Here is a 16,525-nt window from a genome sequence, read left to right on the forward strand (position 1 = left end):
TGTATCTTTAGCCTGCATCATGTATATTCTTTATTTTCAATATTATCATACTCAGGTGTATTTCTTCTCAATCATCATTGCTTGGATTCATGAAACATCCAGCGCTTTCATTTTCTCCTTTTCCCAATGTGCCCTTTCCAACATGTTGTCTGCTTCTTTCAAGATATTTCATTTGCCTCTGTTTCTTGTTCTGATAACTGATTATTCTGATTATCCATCCTGAAATATTCATACTTGATCCTTACTTTTTAAAAAAAAGGGTAACTATCTCAAAGTAAATAAGAATATTTACATATGCTTCATAGATGATGTCTCAAAGAGACATGTTGCTGAACTGTGATGTTTAGAGGAAAGATGTAATTTTTTTCCCTGGGTCTCTAGTGGGACAAAGTAGGACGCAACAGGCTCGAAGACAGTGAATCAAACGTACATTAACCAAAGCGAGGTGTACAACAGGGCTGTGCACAGTTGTTGAAATTATTCAATCTGTACACAGACAGATATTCAAAGAATAAGATCTGGTAGAAACTGAAAACAAGTACACAAGCATACTTGAGGTGCACTGGGAATATAACCAGAATCAAAAGAGGACCTACAAAATATCACTGATCAAATAAACCGACATGTCTAGAATATAGATTGGGCTCAAATACCAGAAGACAAAAATAAACCATGAGAAGAAATGACAACAGAAAGTGCAAACGTGATACAGAAGTTAGAAGGATCAAAATAGCCATATGCAATTTTGTGAAGATGTTTTGCTCTCCAGTTCTGAACACCCTCACCCTAGGGAAAAGACTTTGTCTTTTTACCCTATCCATGTCTCTCGTGATTTTATAAACCTCTATAAGGTTACCGCTCAACCTCTGATGCTTCAGGGAAGCTACCCCAGCATATTAAGCCTCTTCTTATAGCTCAAATCTTCCAGCCCTGGCAATATCCTTGTAAGTCTTTTCTGAACCCTTTCAAATTTCACAATTCCAATTGGAAGAGGATCAGAATTGCAGGTAAAAGTGGCCTAACCAATGTCCTGTACAGCTGCAACAGGATCTCCCAATTCCTGTGCTCAATGCTCTGACCAAGAAAGAAGGAATACCAAATGCCTTCTTCACTGTCCTATCTACCTGCGACTCCACTTTCAAGGAATTATGAACCTGCACTCAGTCCTGCTCTGATTTGCTTTTCCAAAATGCAGCACCTCACATTTGTCCCAATTACACTCTATCTGCCACTTCTCCACGCATTGACCCATCTGATCAAGATCCTGTTGTACTTTGTGGTAACCTTCTTTGCTGTCCACTACAATTTCAACTTTGGTTTCAGCTGCAGACTTACTAACTATGCTTCCTATGTTCATATCCAAATCATTTATATAAATAACAAAAAGCAGTGGACCCAGCACCGATCCTTGTGGCACACCACTGGTCACAGGCTCCAGTCTGAAAAGCAACCCTCCAACACCACCCTTTGCCTTCTACCTTTGAGCCAGTTCTGTATCCAAACGGCTAGTTCTCCCTGTATTCAGTGAGATCTAACCTTGCGAACCAGTCTCCCATGAAGAACCTTATCGAACGCCTTACTGAAGTCCATATAGATTACATCTGCCGCTCTGCCCTCATCAATCCTCTTTGTTATTTCTTCCAAAAATTCAATCAAGTTTGTGAGACATGATTTCACATGCACAAAGCCATGCTGACTATCTCTAATCAGTCCTTGCCTTTCCAAATACATGTCCATCCTGTCCCTCAGGATTCCCTCCAATAATTTGCCCACCACCGACGTCAGCCTCACTGGTCTATAGTTCCCTGGCTTTTCCTTACCAACTTTCCTAAATAGTGGCGCCATGTTAGGCAACCTCCAGTGTTCTAGCACCTCACCTGTGACTATCGATGATACAAATATCTCAGCAAGGGGCCCAGCAATCACTTCCCTAGCTTCCCATTGAGTTCTAGGGTACACCTGATCAGGTCCTGGGGATTTATCCACCTTTATGCGTTTTAGGACATACAACACCTCCTCCTCTGTAATATGGACATTTTTCAAGATGTCACCATCTCTTTGCCCACATTCTATATCTTCCATGCCCTTCTCCACAGTTAACACTGATGCAAAATATAGGTTTAGTATCTCCTGCATCTCCACACATAGGCTGCCTTGCTGATCTTTGAGGGGCCCTTTTCTATCCCTTGTTACCCTTTTGTCCTTAATGTATTTATAGAATCCCTTTGGATTCTCCTTAAAGCTATTTGCCAAAGCTATCTCATGTCCCCTTTTTGCCCTCCTGATCTCCCTCTTAAGTATACTCCTACTGCCTTATTACCTACTAAGGATTCACTCAATCTCTGCTGTCGATACATGACATATGCCTCCATCTTTTTCTTCACCAAAACCTCAATTTCTCTAGTCATCCAGCATTTCCTACACCTACCAGCCTTTCCTTTCACCCTAACAGGAATATACTGTCTCTGGACTCTCATTAGGCGGCACAGTGGCTCAGTTGCTAGCACTGTTGCCTCACAGTGCAAGAGACCCGGGTTCGATTCCTGCCTTGGGCACTGTCTGTGTGGAGTGTGCACATTCTTCCTGTGTCTTCATGCGTTTCCTCCAGGTGCTCTGGTTTCCTCCCACAATCCAAAAGATGTACAGGTCAGGTGAACTGGCCATGCTAAATTGCCCATAGTGTTAGGTGCATTAGTCGGGGTAAATATAGGGTGGGGGAATGGATCTGGGTGGGTTGCTCTTTGGAGGGTCGGTGTGGACTTGTTGGGCCGAATGGCCTGTTTCCATACTGTAGGAAATCTAATCTAATCTCATTTTTGAAGTCTTCCCATTTTCCAGCCGTCCCTTTACCTGCAAACATCTGTGCCCAATCAGCTTTTGAAAGTTCTTGCCTAATACCGTCAAAATTAGCCTTCCTCCAATTTAGAACTTCAACTTTTAGATCTGGTCTATCCGTTTCCATCACTATTTTAAAACTAATAGAATTATGGTCGCTGGCCCCAAAATAGTCCCTCAGTGACACTTTAGTCACCTGCCCTGCCTTATTTCCCAAGAGTAGGTTAAGTTTTACACCTTCTCTAGTAGGTACATCCACATACTGAATCAGAAATGTTTCTTGTACAGACTTAACAAATTCCTCTCCAATTAAACCCTTAACACTATGGCAGTCCTAGTCTATGTTTGGAAAGTTAATATCCCCTACTATAACGAAGGCACTTGAAATCGCATGAGCAAATGGAATGCTAAAATGAGGCATCCAGGAAATAAAATGTCAGTATTTTGGGCCAACTGATCAGAGCTGGAAAGCTACAGAGATCTCTGCTAGAGGACAATGTGGAGGGGAATAGAAAAAGGGATCAACCTGGGTGTAGCTAAATGACAAATGTCAGAACAGTTGCAGACTATCTACAATGAGTGTGTGAGGATGGTGCAAGCCAGACAAACATGGCATATGTTACAGTAGGTTTCCTGGTAGGAGTAGCTACAAGCTGGGCAACATCAGCAGCATCGCATGAAGTTGTAAATTAGCACCAGTTTACGAATGATAGTACTTTAGTACTTCAATTGCTTAAATCAAATTGTTATTATTCTGAGCTGAAATTCTAAGAAAGGTATAGAGAGCTAACAAAATGAAGGCAGATGGGAAAATGTCTCCACTAAGCGTGTTAAGCATTACATGGTCTGTCATGTACAGATATTTGCAACGAGCTTTAAATGGACAGTTTAAAGTCATCAGAACAAAAGTGTTCTTAGAAAATTTAATGAAGTGAAGCTCTGCAGCTGCAAAATGAGAGACAAACCTTTAATTAGTTAAGTTTCCAACCTTCAGATGAAGAATGAAATATCACAGCTCAAGCTGTGCTTTATCACCACAGTATTCTTTCTCTAACCTTTTTTTCTCAAACTATTCAAGTAGGTCATTAGATTTCATACTTCAAATCCCAAATCAACAAACACAAACTCAAAAATCTTTTCAAAAGAGGGATGAAAAATATTATCTAATAAGATCTAAAAGGATGCCTAAGGTGATTGATATATTGTTTAAGGGTTAATTGGGTGAAAACTGGCTGTTTAAATATGGGGAGCTGCTAATCAGTCATGTAAGAGTTCTATAAATGGTGGTTAACTGAAATATAGCTCGAACTAAGAGAAGTGGTTTTGAACTCTATTCAAAAACATTTATCTTTTGGTGTATAATAACAAAAAACGGAATCAAGGTTTAAAAAATGCTTTTATAGGCTTCATTAGGAGAGTTCCCTGCCTATTTGAAGATTGGTTACCACACTGACAGCACACACCTTGGTTAAAGCTGCAACCCGTTGTGCAAGTTCAGCCTCCACCTCAGGCAATGTCTCAGCCTTCCTCATCGTCTGTTGTAGCTTTTGCTCAGCCAACTCCAACAGTTCTTGGATATGTCGATTCTTCTCTTCACTCTATTTAAAAGAGAACAATGCGTTAGTAGTACACGAGTGCTACAGTAACATGCATTCTGCTGGAAGATGTTTTGAAGTTTCTTTTCTTTTTCTACAAGGGGGTAGGAAGTACTTAGAAAAAACACACAGCCCACTTTCTGTCAGCCACCTGAGTCAATCCCTTCATTATTTGAATCCATCAAGCATTTGCATCATACAAATCAATTTGAAGTTTAATTTTAATTTGAAAATTTGTATTAAAACTACTCTACAAAGTATTGTTTAAATTAGGTTATTTTTCATTAATGTACATAGAACTAAAACCAGGCATTTTAAAATTTAATTATACCCTAAACCATTGCTTCTTATTTCATCTCTGACTCACTACAATTGAGTCTGGGACTAGAAATTTCCCCTTCAGCATTTGCAAACATTGTTACTTAATCTGATGTGGTGATCTGTCAGACTCTGGACCAATTAATGCCAGTTTTACCTTTATTCTTGAGTGAAGCACTGGGCTCTCTGCTGAGCTTCAAGATCTGGTTGATACATAGATCCTGAACTAAGCAATGATTGAGAGAGTAAAAATGTACCCACATGGTGCATTCAACCAGCTTGGTTCACCTCCAGTCCTCTCACCTGGTCTTTTTCCATTCCATTTGAAGATGAAAACAAACAAAACAAAATTATATGTCTCTTAACTTGCATTATCTGTACATAAAACAGCTGAGTAAAAATTGAAAAGAAGCAAAATATGGCTATTTTTACACCACTAGCATTTCATCATCATTTGCATTTCATGCCCTTTTAATAGATGAAGGATGTTAAATGAAGTTAGTCAATTCATTTATTATACATTTGGAAACCGTAAGCATTAAATCCTGCAGTGCAACTTGATGTTATTAAATTCTGAATTTTATCTATCAATTTATAATGAATACTGGAGAGACAGCCTGGAGCTGACAAGCAAAGTACAACACTTTGCATTTACTTCGACAACTAAAATTAGCAGACAGAAGAAAATATCTCTCAATGATTAAAATTAGCAGAGGAAAATATCTCTCAATGATTAAAATTAGCAGAGGAAAATATCTCTCAATGATTAAAATAGCATGTCTATACTGCCACCTGTTTAATTTTTGTTCTCCATCTATTGTTCTTTCCAAACAACAAACTATAATTTTTAACAATATTAATTTGTTTTCTGATGCTGTAAGTAGGGAGGAATTATGCACTCTACATTTGCATCTGAAGTGCCAATAGGACAAATGACATTTTCCCTTTGTTTTGAGATTAAAAACTGATCTTGGACAACTTACAGATCCACTCGGTATACCCATTGAACACATTAAACTACATCTAGGGGGAAAACAGGTAGGCAGTACTGGACCAGAAAGAAGTCAACATCAGCGATCCAAAATCTAGACAACACCAAAGAAGGGGAATTTCTTCATTCTCAGATGACCATCAAAGACTACCTCCTCATCCCAAGCATAAACCATGCAGTGAGCAACTGCAGTCACATGACAGAATCTTAACACACCTACACAGTCCTCCTGTAGCTTTGTAATCAAAATGTTTAATGGTTCAGAAACAATTTGTGGTGGCAATTTTAAAAAGATAAAACAACAGGGTATAGCAATTAAGAGACTAAAGATTTAAGCCACAACATTGGTTGAATTCTGTCACTGACCCCACACCTCCAAGTTGGTTGTTTCATTCATAGAAACATAGAAAATAGGAACATTTGGCCCATTCAACGGGATCGTGGCTGATCATCCAACTTCGTATACTGCTCCCACTTTTGCCTCAAACTCTTTGAGCCCTTTAGACCTAAGAACTATATCTAACAAATTCTTGAAAACAGTCAGTGTTTTAGCCTCAACCGCTTTCTGTGGCAGTGAATTCCACAGGCTCACCACTCTCTGGGTGAAGGAATTTTGCCTCATCTCAGTCCAAAATGGCCTTACCCATTTCCTTAGACTGTGACCCCTGGATCACATTCATCATGCAGGTATATGCGGTTCACCGCTGACATGGGCACTCTTTCATTACAAGTGCTGCTGACTAGTCAGCCTCATGATATAGGTGAGTACTTTAATGCACTGTGGCAGAACATATGATAAAATAAGAGATTTATTATATAGTGCATTTTCAATCTTCGGCAGGTTATCAGAGAATGGACAAGCACGTTTTTCACTGAGGGGCAGAGTTAACCTAACTCACCCTGTGCACATTACTTACAAATGCTGTCAAGCAAGTCATTGCCCTGTTTGTATTGAAGCAGAGCAAGAGGAGGAATGGTTTCTCTTGAGTGCATATGTATTATAACAGCTTCATCTACTGAGCATTCTATTTCAAACAGCTACCCTGAACATTTCACTAAAAACATGCCAAATTGTTGGAGTGATGGTCATTTCATTGTTCCATGCTTGAAAATAAAAAGTTTTAACATCAACTAAAAGCATTTTACCTGGCGGTGTAGAGACTCCTTATTTGCAAGTTCATTTTCAAGTTTGTCATTAAGATCGTGCACTGACGTGGACTCTCTCTGTGCAGCCAAATAACGCTTTTCAAGTGTTGTGATTCTTTCTTCCATATCTTCCTTCTGTGCCATTGCCTAAAACCAACAAAAGTATATGTTAAATTAACACCAGGACACACTCATCTCAGGCCAGAAGGTTGTGGATTCAAACCCTTTGATAATCAAGACTGATACTTCAGTGCAGTAATGAGCTTGGTTCTGCATTATCAGAGCTGTGCTTAACTGGACATACAAATGCCAAAGGTACCATATAAAGAGAAGTTGAGGCACTTTCCCCCGAGTCCCTGAGACAATATTTCTCTGTCAATCAACACAATTAAAAAAACTAACTGGTAATTTATCTTATGGCTCACTGATACCTTGCTACATGTTTATCTGAATAACAACATTGCATGCACTTCAAACACAAAGTTTCTTTTGATTGTGGAGCATGCTGGGACAGTCTGAAATTTCTTTACCAGCTTTAGACCTGTGATTCAGAATCAACAACTTAAAAACTCCAAAATTATTCAACTGATAAATTTTGTCATTCATTTAGAAGTGCGGAACTGAGAAAATGAAATTTGATGTTCAAGCCCACCAACATCAGTTAGGTCATGGTACGTTATTGCCATCCAGTAGACTGGACAGTTTAAGTCAAACCTCAACACCACTTATTTCTTGTTCCCTGCCTTCGTAACTTTCTGTCGTTGGAGACCCACAACTCCAATGTTTTTTTGCTTTAGCCCTGGAATCTAAAAGGGGAGTCAAAGTCTGACATGGACAGTCAGGCAACTAAACTGTGGTTTGGCCACACAGGTACTCAGTTCTAGCATGTCTACAGCTGTAAAGCTCTTGTATAAGTTAAAATTGGGGTAATAATCAGATATAGCAAGATTTTATAGTGCTTATGATTTCTCTGTACCTAGAGGAAAGAGGAAACTTTATCTCATGATAAGTTCCCAATCTCAGCTTTGCATGTATGAATTTGTTTCATGGGAAATGGTTAAACTGAAGATCTTGCAGATAGTAGAATAATTGTTTGCGGGTCATCTAGACTCTGCTCATACATTTTCTAATACCTGATTAAAGAGCTGTGGTCTAGTCAAGGCACAAACAATAAAGCAGCTTCCTGCTTCCACATACAGTATAACAATGTGTGCACTAAGGGTAATAATCAAAGGACCCAAAACCAAGAAGCTAGAAAAATCTGAGTTCAATAATCAGGATTATGGAGCAATTGAGGGAGTCTATCCCTCCTTCTCTCTCTATTCACCACAATAAGAATGCCAAATGTGAACTCGCAATATGAAAATTCTTCTGCTTTAAAAGGGACAGTGAATCTTTACCACTGTCATGCCTCTATTCTAACCTGTTAAAATTACCTCATCAGACTCAGAATAAAAGGCCTGTCACTCTTGCCCCAGCAAATGACGGTAATCAAAGAAATGTGATGGCAGGGGAAAAGTAAAATACAGAATATCTTCGATCATTTAGTAATTAAAGGCAGCAACATTATGCATGCAGCGATATGGAATCAAGTATATCTGAGAGGTTTATGGAATGTTTAATCATAGTTTGACCCAATTTCCAGACACAGAATTACTGGGTAAAAATTCTCAATAATAAATTATTGCAGCTTCCATAAATACTTGTGAAAAATCTTCACACTGAAGATTCCTGATACTCAAAATAAGAACAATCAGGCAAAATACAAACACTTGTAAAACTTTGTTAACATTTCAGACAAAAACATTTTTCACACAATGTACAGAAATATGGCACATTTAAATTATTTGCATTTTAGACCATTTCAATGAGATCACACCTCACCTCCCTGATGTCTCGCTGGTACTTGTTATTCATTTCCTCTGATCTGATCAAATCTTTCCTGGCAGTGTCCAGATCTTCCTCCAGCTCTGCCACACGTGCTGATAGGACAGACACACGCTCTTTCATCTGGGTCACCTCAAAGTTCTGTTTCTCCAGTAAGTCCTGCATCTCCACAACCTGGCTGACCTCATCGTTGGGATCAATTGATCCATTTGAAAGTCGCTGCAATGTTAATGGCAGAACAGCAGGCATTATCTACATGGTGTTCTATGTACAGTCAACATTGGGGACCATAATGATCGAGATACAATTTTAAAGACAAAAGTGTAACATCACATAATAAAGCCAGCTTAATAATGAAGTATTTCCAATTACCAACTCAGCTATACTTAAGTCATCTTTACTGATAAGCAAGTTCTCATTACAGGTTCATGTCGAAATTAATTTAACCTGAAGACATCCAAATCCTTTACATCATAGACTAAATAGCCAGTAAAAATGTAAATGTTTCACATTTCTTTCATAAATCACTTTGAAAATTCAAACAACACAATTGAGACATAAGGAGAGAAATATTAGATGTTTTCCCCTCACAGTGTAATACTGAGTTATTAAGACTTCATTCAATTACAACATGCAATAAATTAATTTGCAAGAGAAACTTATCCGCAACTGAAAGATATTTGTTCAAAACAATAAGTCATAAATTTCTCACCAAAAAAATTATGAAAATTAGTCCTGAATAATGCTGTGGTATTTTGAGAAAATGTTCAATGCACAATGTTTAGTTACTCAAAGTGCACAGCCTATGGCAGACCGAGTGATTAGTATTTGTGCTAGTTCTGTAAAAGGACAGCAAAATGTTTTTACTCCTCCTACCAGTCAGAGATGTCCTTTAAACAGTACAGATAAAAACTACTCAGCCTGACCCTGAGCTTCTGACAGCCTATAATTTTAATTCTCCAACTTGCTCTTAGACTGTCATCCCTATCTTCAGCCCATTGCATGGTTCCAGTGAGAGTCAATGTAAATTTGAGGAACAGCACCGCGTCATTTTATCAGACATTTTGCAGCCACTATTTAGCTACAGTAGACCTTAATCTCTATCCCAGTTTTGTTTGCTTTATGTTGCATTTTTGTTTGCAGTCAGCAGCACATTAGATTTGGGTACATTTAAATAAAACCAAATAAGTGCGAATGCTGGAGATTTTGGAAGTGAAACAGAAATTGTTGTAAATATTCAGCATGTCTGGCAGCATCTGTGGTAGAAAGCAGAGTTATTGTTTGAATGCGGTGACTCATCATAACCACACAGAAACATTCAGAACTCGAAACATTAACTCTATTTCCTCCCCCAATATGCTGCCAGACCTGCTGAATTTCTCCAGCAATTTGTAATTTATTTTCCCAGCTCTGGTTCATCTTTTATTTGGCCTTGGAATATAATTCTATCTTTCCTTCTAGAAGAGTGTGGTTCTGGAAAAGCACAGCCAGACAGGCAGCGTCCGAGGAGCAGGAGTATCGACGTTTTGGGCACAAGCCCTTCATCAGATTTTCCTGCTCCTCGGATGCTGCCTGACCGGCTATGCTTTCCCAGCATCACACTCTTCGACTCTGATCCCCAGCATCTGTTGTCCTCACATTCTTCTATCATTCCTTCTCTCTTGTCATCTTACCTATCAAGCAACGCAATTATGAGACTAAGGAGAGAAATATTAGATGTTTGCCCCTCATTGTTTAATACTGAGTTAATAAAACTTCACTCAATTACAACATACCTTCTCTTTTTCTTTTTGTCCCTTTCACCAACCCTTTGTTAAAAAATCAATTTCATCTTTTACTTTTCCCAGTTCTGATGAAAGGTCACCTTGTTTCTCTCTCCACAGATGCTGCTTAATCTGCTAAATATTTTCACCATTCATTGTTTTTATTTCAGATAAAATATAGATCTTAATTTAAATGCAGATAACGTTTTAAACTTTGAGAGCAGGCGATGGTCTAATGCTATCATCACTGGACTGTTAATCCAGAGACCAGGTAATGTTCTGGGCTCATGGATTCAAATCCCGCCATGACAGATAGTGGAATTAGAATTCAATTAAATACAGAAAAATAAAAATCTGGAATTAAAAGTCTAATGATCACCATGAGTCTGTTGTCAGTTGTCAGAAAAACCCATCTGCTACACTGAAGTCTGTTGGGAAAGAAACTGCCATCTTTACCTGGTCAGGCCTACAAGCGACTCCAGACCCACAGCAATGTGTTTGAGTCTTATCTGCTCTCTGTGTGATTAGGGATGGGCAATAAATGCTGGCCTAGCCACCGATGCCGTCATCCCATAAATGAACAATAAAAAAAAAGTACTGGTCAGCAATAGGATTTTACACAAATAGCTTGGACAGAACACCTTCCTGAAAATAAGCAACATTCTGCCTACAAAAACAGAAATTGCTGTAAAAGCTCAGCAGGTCTGGCAGCATCTGTGAAGAGAAATCAGAGTTAATGCTTTGGGTCCTCTGCAGAAGGGTCACTGATGTTGCCAGACCTGCTGAGCTTTTACAACAATTTCTGCTTTTGTTCCTGAAATACAGCATCCACAGTTCTTTCGGCAAATATTTTGCCTACAGTGATAAAACCAAATATGTAAATGTGCATATCTAATCACTCATTGCTGGTGGACACACCCTTCAGTATAAACAGGACAGATTCAGGACAACAAAAATATTAAATCATTTTGATTGCTCCAAATTATGAGTTCTATGAATTTGTTGTAGTTGGCGGTCAGAATTCCACTTTGACATTTTTCTCCTGGCAGTTGACTGTTCTGAGTGGTTGTCAGTGTAGCTGCAAGTAGAACATTAGTTCTTGGCGACAATCTTGTATTTAATTGTAAAGGATTTCTAAATATTCAAGAATTCAATTATTCAAGAAATCTGGGAGAAGTAGCAAAGTGTTTAGAGTTGAAAAGTAGAGAAATGAGCATATTAATAAAAATCAAGTATTATTCATGAGGTGAGGCCTAACTCAGGTTTGAAGTGCCTGTGGAGATAACTGTATTGTAGGATTCTAATCCAATTGTTGGCACAGAGGAACCGTTGGCCTCAATGGGACCAAATGAGAAACTACCACATCTCAATAACGAGATTATTTCAAAATCAGTGTGTTTTATGTTAATTACATCAGTTTGTATATGTCTTTTGAAGTTTAACAGTATCCTCCTCATAGTTCACAAAACTTCTATGTTTTGTACTAATAGCAAATGTTGAAATTGTGTTCTGTACACTCAAGCCTAAGCTATTAATAAAGCTTAATCACATCAACCAAATTACCCTCATGAACCCTCTCTGTCATTTAATCAAAAAGCTAAAACAAGTTAGTTAAGCATAATTTGCCTTTTAACAAATTCATGCTGGCTTTCATTATGAATCCATATTTTTCCAACTGATGATTAACTTTGACCTAGATAATCATTTCTACAAGCTCCCCTACCACCGAGGTTAATCTGATGGGCCCGTAATTATTCTATTTCTCATTACATCCTGGTTTTGAACAGCAGCATAACATTTACAATTCTTCAAACAGCTCGCACCACCTCTGTATGCAAGGAGGATCGGAAAATTATCTTTATGACCTATGTCTCCAAAATTTCCACTCTTACATCCTTCAGTATCCTTGGAGTAATCTTATTTAGTGCAGGTAATTTATCAACTTTTAAGCACAGACAAAATTTCTGGTACCTCCTCTTTATTAAATTACAGCCCATCTAGTACAGCTTTGGCAAAATCTTCTTCTTAGTTAAAGACAGATGCAAAGTATTAATTAGTAATGCAACTTTGCTTCCGCCTCCATATCTAAAACCCCTTTTTAGCGCCTTAATCAACTCCATTCTTCCTTTGACTATTTATAATCTTCTAGAAAATTTAACATTTGTACTCAAAGGCCAGTCTCTTCTCATCCTTTCTCTTTGCTACACTTATCGGTATTTCAGTTCCTCTCTGAATTCCTCTCTCTACTTAGTTGGGTTCTCAATGAATTATCCACATGACATCTGTCATATGCTCCCTTTCTCTGCCTTACTTTACTTTCTAACTTTTGCCACTATCCAGGGAACTCTGACTTTGTTTACCTCACTGTTCCCCCTTCATGGGAATACATAGTGATAATACCAGTACTATTGTTTTTTTCAAACCACTCCACTGAAATTTGTCTGTCCCAAGTATTTTTATGCCTGACTTCTTCTTGTCCTTTTTCATAGCTCAAATCAACCGTTTGGATACTCTGGCGATTATTGGCTGAACATTCCCTGATGATATTTGTCCTGATTCATTCCCCAGAAAGTAAATAATGTGTCCTTCCTTACTTATTGCACTAACTTATTCCATCGGCAAGATGGCGTCAGAATAGGATGCTCCACCCGGAGGATCTCTGCTCCGCCTGTTCTTTTTGTTTCTTTTGTTTTTAGCAGTCCCAGAGCAGCACAAGGGGAAACTAGTCCTGGACCAGCCTGAGGATGAGCAATGCCCAGAGCAGTTCAATTTATCTCAGTGCAGCTGAGTGCCTGTGTGGAGCGAACTGGAGATTTAGAGCAGAACAGAACAGTTGTTGGACTAGGGCTTGGTGCAGGTCGTCAGACCACATACTGAGCTGCTGCTATTAGAAAATCTTTATTTGACTGTCATGTCAATCCTTTAACTATGTTATGACTATATTATTTCTAAATTTTTTTTAGACACTGTAATTAATGCTACTACTTTTCCTTTTATTCCTCATTTGTATCCAAGATTTATACCTAGGTACTTGTACCAAAGATGGTGCCATTAGAGGCAGCCATTGTAAAAGTGTTTCACTGTACTCCTGTACTGGAGACACATGACAATAAAGGATATTCTATATTTCGATCGAGAACAAAATGCACTTCAGCAACTTTTCTCCTTCTCTGTCCTTTCAATTTTTACTATTCCAGTCTATATTAGGATAAAATAAAATCCAATATTGTAACTAATCTGTAGTTTCCTTGCAATTGTTTTTCATTTATAACTTTCCCACTAATTGGTTTCTGGTAAAAGTATCATCACATTAGTTATTAGCTCAAACCAAATAGAATTTGTGCTTGATCCCGCTGAGATCCTCTTTCCAGCATGTCATTGATCAATTCTGTTGCCTCTTCTTTAATTCCCAAACTTTGCTGACTATCTTGTATTCAATGACATTTAAAACCCAATATTGTCCTTTATTAAGGCAGATCATCAGGTTATACCGGATCATCCTATTCCTACACGGTTGTCTGTGCCTGCAGCTCAACAAACTTATTAAACACACGCCACACATTCATTATAAACTTAATACAGACATTGTTACATTTCCTCTTACTTGGACCCAACCTAATGCCCGATTATTTTGTTATTCTAGTTCCTTTTGAGCTCTTGTTTTCCACTTTCTTTCTTAGATGTTTAAAATCTGCCTCATTGCTCTTTCTGCCTCAGTCGTGGTACCTATATGGATCACAACCTCAGATGGTTCATCTTGTCCTTCCAGAGAGTTCTGAAATTATCCAATGACCTCCCTGTCTCTGGCCCCACGAAGCATCATGCTGTCCTGGATTCACATCTCTGGACATAGAAACACCTATCCTTTTTCCCAGTTAAAGAATCCCTTGTCACTGTTGTACTCCCAAACTTCCTCCTCTATTCCTTGTACAGCTGAGTGGCTACGGTGCCGTATCAGGGTTTTAGCTGCAGTCACCAAACAACTATCACTCTCATCAGCAAAATTTTTCTCCTAGATTGCACGCTCAACATTGCGACCACTATGAAAATTAGTAGCTCTATTCAAAAAGCAAAGATACAAAATAAGAGTCTAAAATAGTTAATATCAAATATAACAGTTACGTAGTATTTTCGTTACCTCCTTATAAAACTAACTAATGAGGCTATTTTACACTTTATTTCAACATTATGCATGATTTGCACTTTGCAAACAACATTTCATCTGTGCTTAAAAGGCAGATTTGTAGATCGATAACAGTCAAACAGAAATTGATGAAGCTTAAAGTTGTGACGAAGCACTAATTAGAAATAGCTGGAAAGCAACATCAGAATACCTGCAGCCACTTTCAATTCAAACAGCAGGCTTATTTTCACCCTCAGAAGTTATATAATTAGTATATAAATAGATATCTGAATTACAAAAGGTGAAAACGATGCATGCAATGAGAAGATCTTTACTTTGTACAGAGCTGATGTTAATTAAGATAAAGCACTCTAACTCTGTGATGGTAAATTACTGATGAACATTTCTGGATATTATCTTTGATTTAACAATCTATCTTAACCAGTTATTCATAGATTTTCATTTGTTGTCAAATCAACATGATATTTGAAATCACCAAACCTCCATGGAAGATTTGAGATGGAAAGTTTATTTCCTTAACTTTTCCGTATTATTTGATGATTTATTTTTCTAGAGGAACAGTATTCAATTAAAATTAGCAATCCCATATGTGTAACACCTAGAGTATGCTCACTGGATCTGCTCTTTTGGATGTAGATTTGGTCGCTGAGTGGAAGGTTCACTTTCATCGAGAGGATCTGCTCTTGTTAAAATGCTACTTAAGAAGATTTGTCTCAGAGACTTGGCCCTTTTGTTTTCAGCAGATGTGAAGTCTTAAGAAAGAAGTATATTTTGGGGAAGTAATATTTGCACAATTGCTTCAGAAAGGAATTCCGAAGTCTCAACTATTTATTGATTAATTAATTTATCTTCTATTGAATTACTTTAGAGGCACACAAGGTTTGGAGGTGCCGGTGTTGGACTGGAGTGTACAAAGTTGAAAATCACACAACACCAGGTTATGGTCCAACAGACTTATTTGCTCCAAAAAAACCTGTTGGACTATAACCTGGTGCTGTCAGATTTTTAATTTTAGAGGTGCAGTCACAGTTGATTGTAAAGGTAGTAGGTACTTTGTGCTCAGCAAGGCCTTGCAGTCAGCAATGAGATGAAGGTTCAGTTTCTCTATTGTTTGTGGGTTCAGATCAGGGAAATATCTTAATCTAGCTACAATGGCTAGATCAGAGTAAAAATTACAAAATGCTCTGTCTCTCTCATGCACATATATACAAACGTTGTCCCTAACACACACAGATACAAACAAGTCAAAGTATAAAGTGGGGCAATGGATTAAGTAGCTGGTAAATGTCCAAAAAAGTCAATTATGCACTAATTCCATAGATTGATACTTCGGATGTGTTCAGACTGGGCTGAAGGGGTGTTCTGGATTCTGTATCAAGGCCATTTAAAAATATTGATGGACAGTTTTTGTCTGGTTTCCTGGAGTCAGCAACTACTGCATTGATTCTTAAAGCTACAGCCTCTGGCACATGGACAGTAAAACAGAGAGGATTTGAGCTTGAAAATAGGATGGAAAGTGACAGAGCACCCATTAAAGAGATTTTCTTTCCAGTCTCCTTCTGTTCTGACCAGTCAGAAACAGACCCTTCGATCCAGTTCATCCACATTGACCAGATATCCCATATAAATCGAGCCCCATTTGCCAGCATTTGGACCAGATCCCTCTAAACCCTTCCTATTCATATACCCATCCAGATGACTTTTAAATGTTGTAATTGTATCAGCTTCTATCACTTCCTCTGGCAGCTCATTCCATACACGCACCACCGCTGCGTGAAAAGTTGCCCCTTACGTCCCTTTTAAATTTTTCCCCTCTCACCTAAACCTATGCCCTCCAGTTCTGGAC

The 16,525-nt window shown here is 38.3% G+C and overlaps 1 protein-coding gene across 8 annotated transcripts in view; it reads right to left on the reverse strand.

The window, feature by feature from the left end:
- ppfia4 (PTPRF interacting protein alpha 4) overlaps nucleotides 1-16,525 on the reverse strand; it is a 699,006-nt gene that overhangs the window by 95,968 nt on the left and 586,513 nt on the right. For all 8 annotated transcript variants that reach the window (XM_043716872.1, XM_043716871.1, XM_043716866.1 and 5 more), the window contains 3 exons: nucleotides 8,770-8,991; nucleotides 6,886-7,032; nucleotides 4,299-4,433 (listed from right to left, as the gene is read on the reverse strand). In XM_043716872.1, the coding sequence (XP_043572807.1) occupies nucleotides 4,299-4,433; nucleotides 6,886-7,032; nucleotides 8,770-8,991 (504 nt within the window). The remainder of the gene's footprint in view (nucleotides 1-4,298; nucleotides 4,434-6,885; nucleotides 7,033-8,769; nucleotides 8,992-16,525) is intronic.

Source organism: Chiloscyllium plagiosum, chromosome 26 (assembly GCF_004010195.1).
Source record: "Chiloscyllium plagiosum isolate BGI_BamShark_2017 chromosome 26, ASM401019v2, whole genome shotgun sequence".
NCBI classification, from domain to species: domain Eukaryota; kingdom Metazoa; phylum Chordata; class Chondrichthyes; order Orectolobiformes; family Hemiscylliidae; genus Chiloscyllium; species Chiloscyllium plagiosum.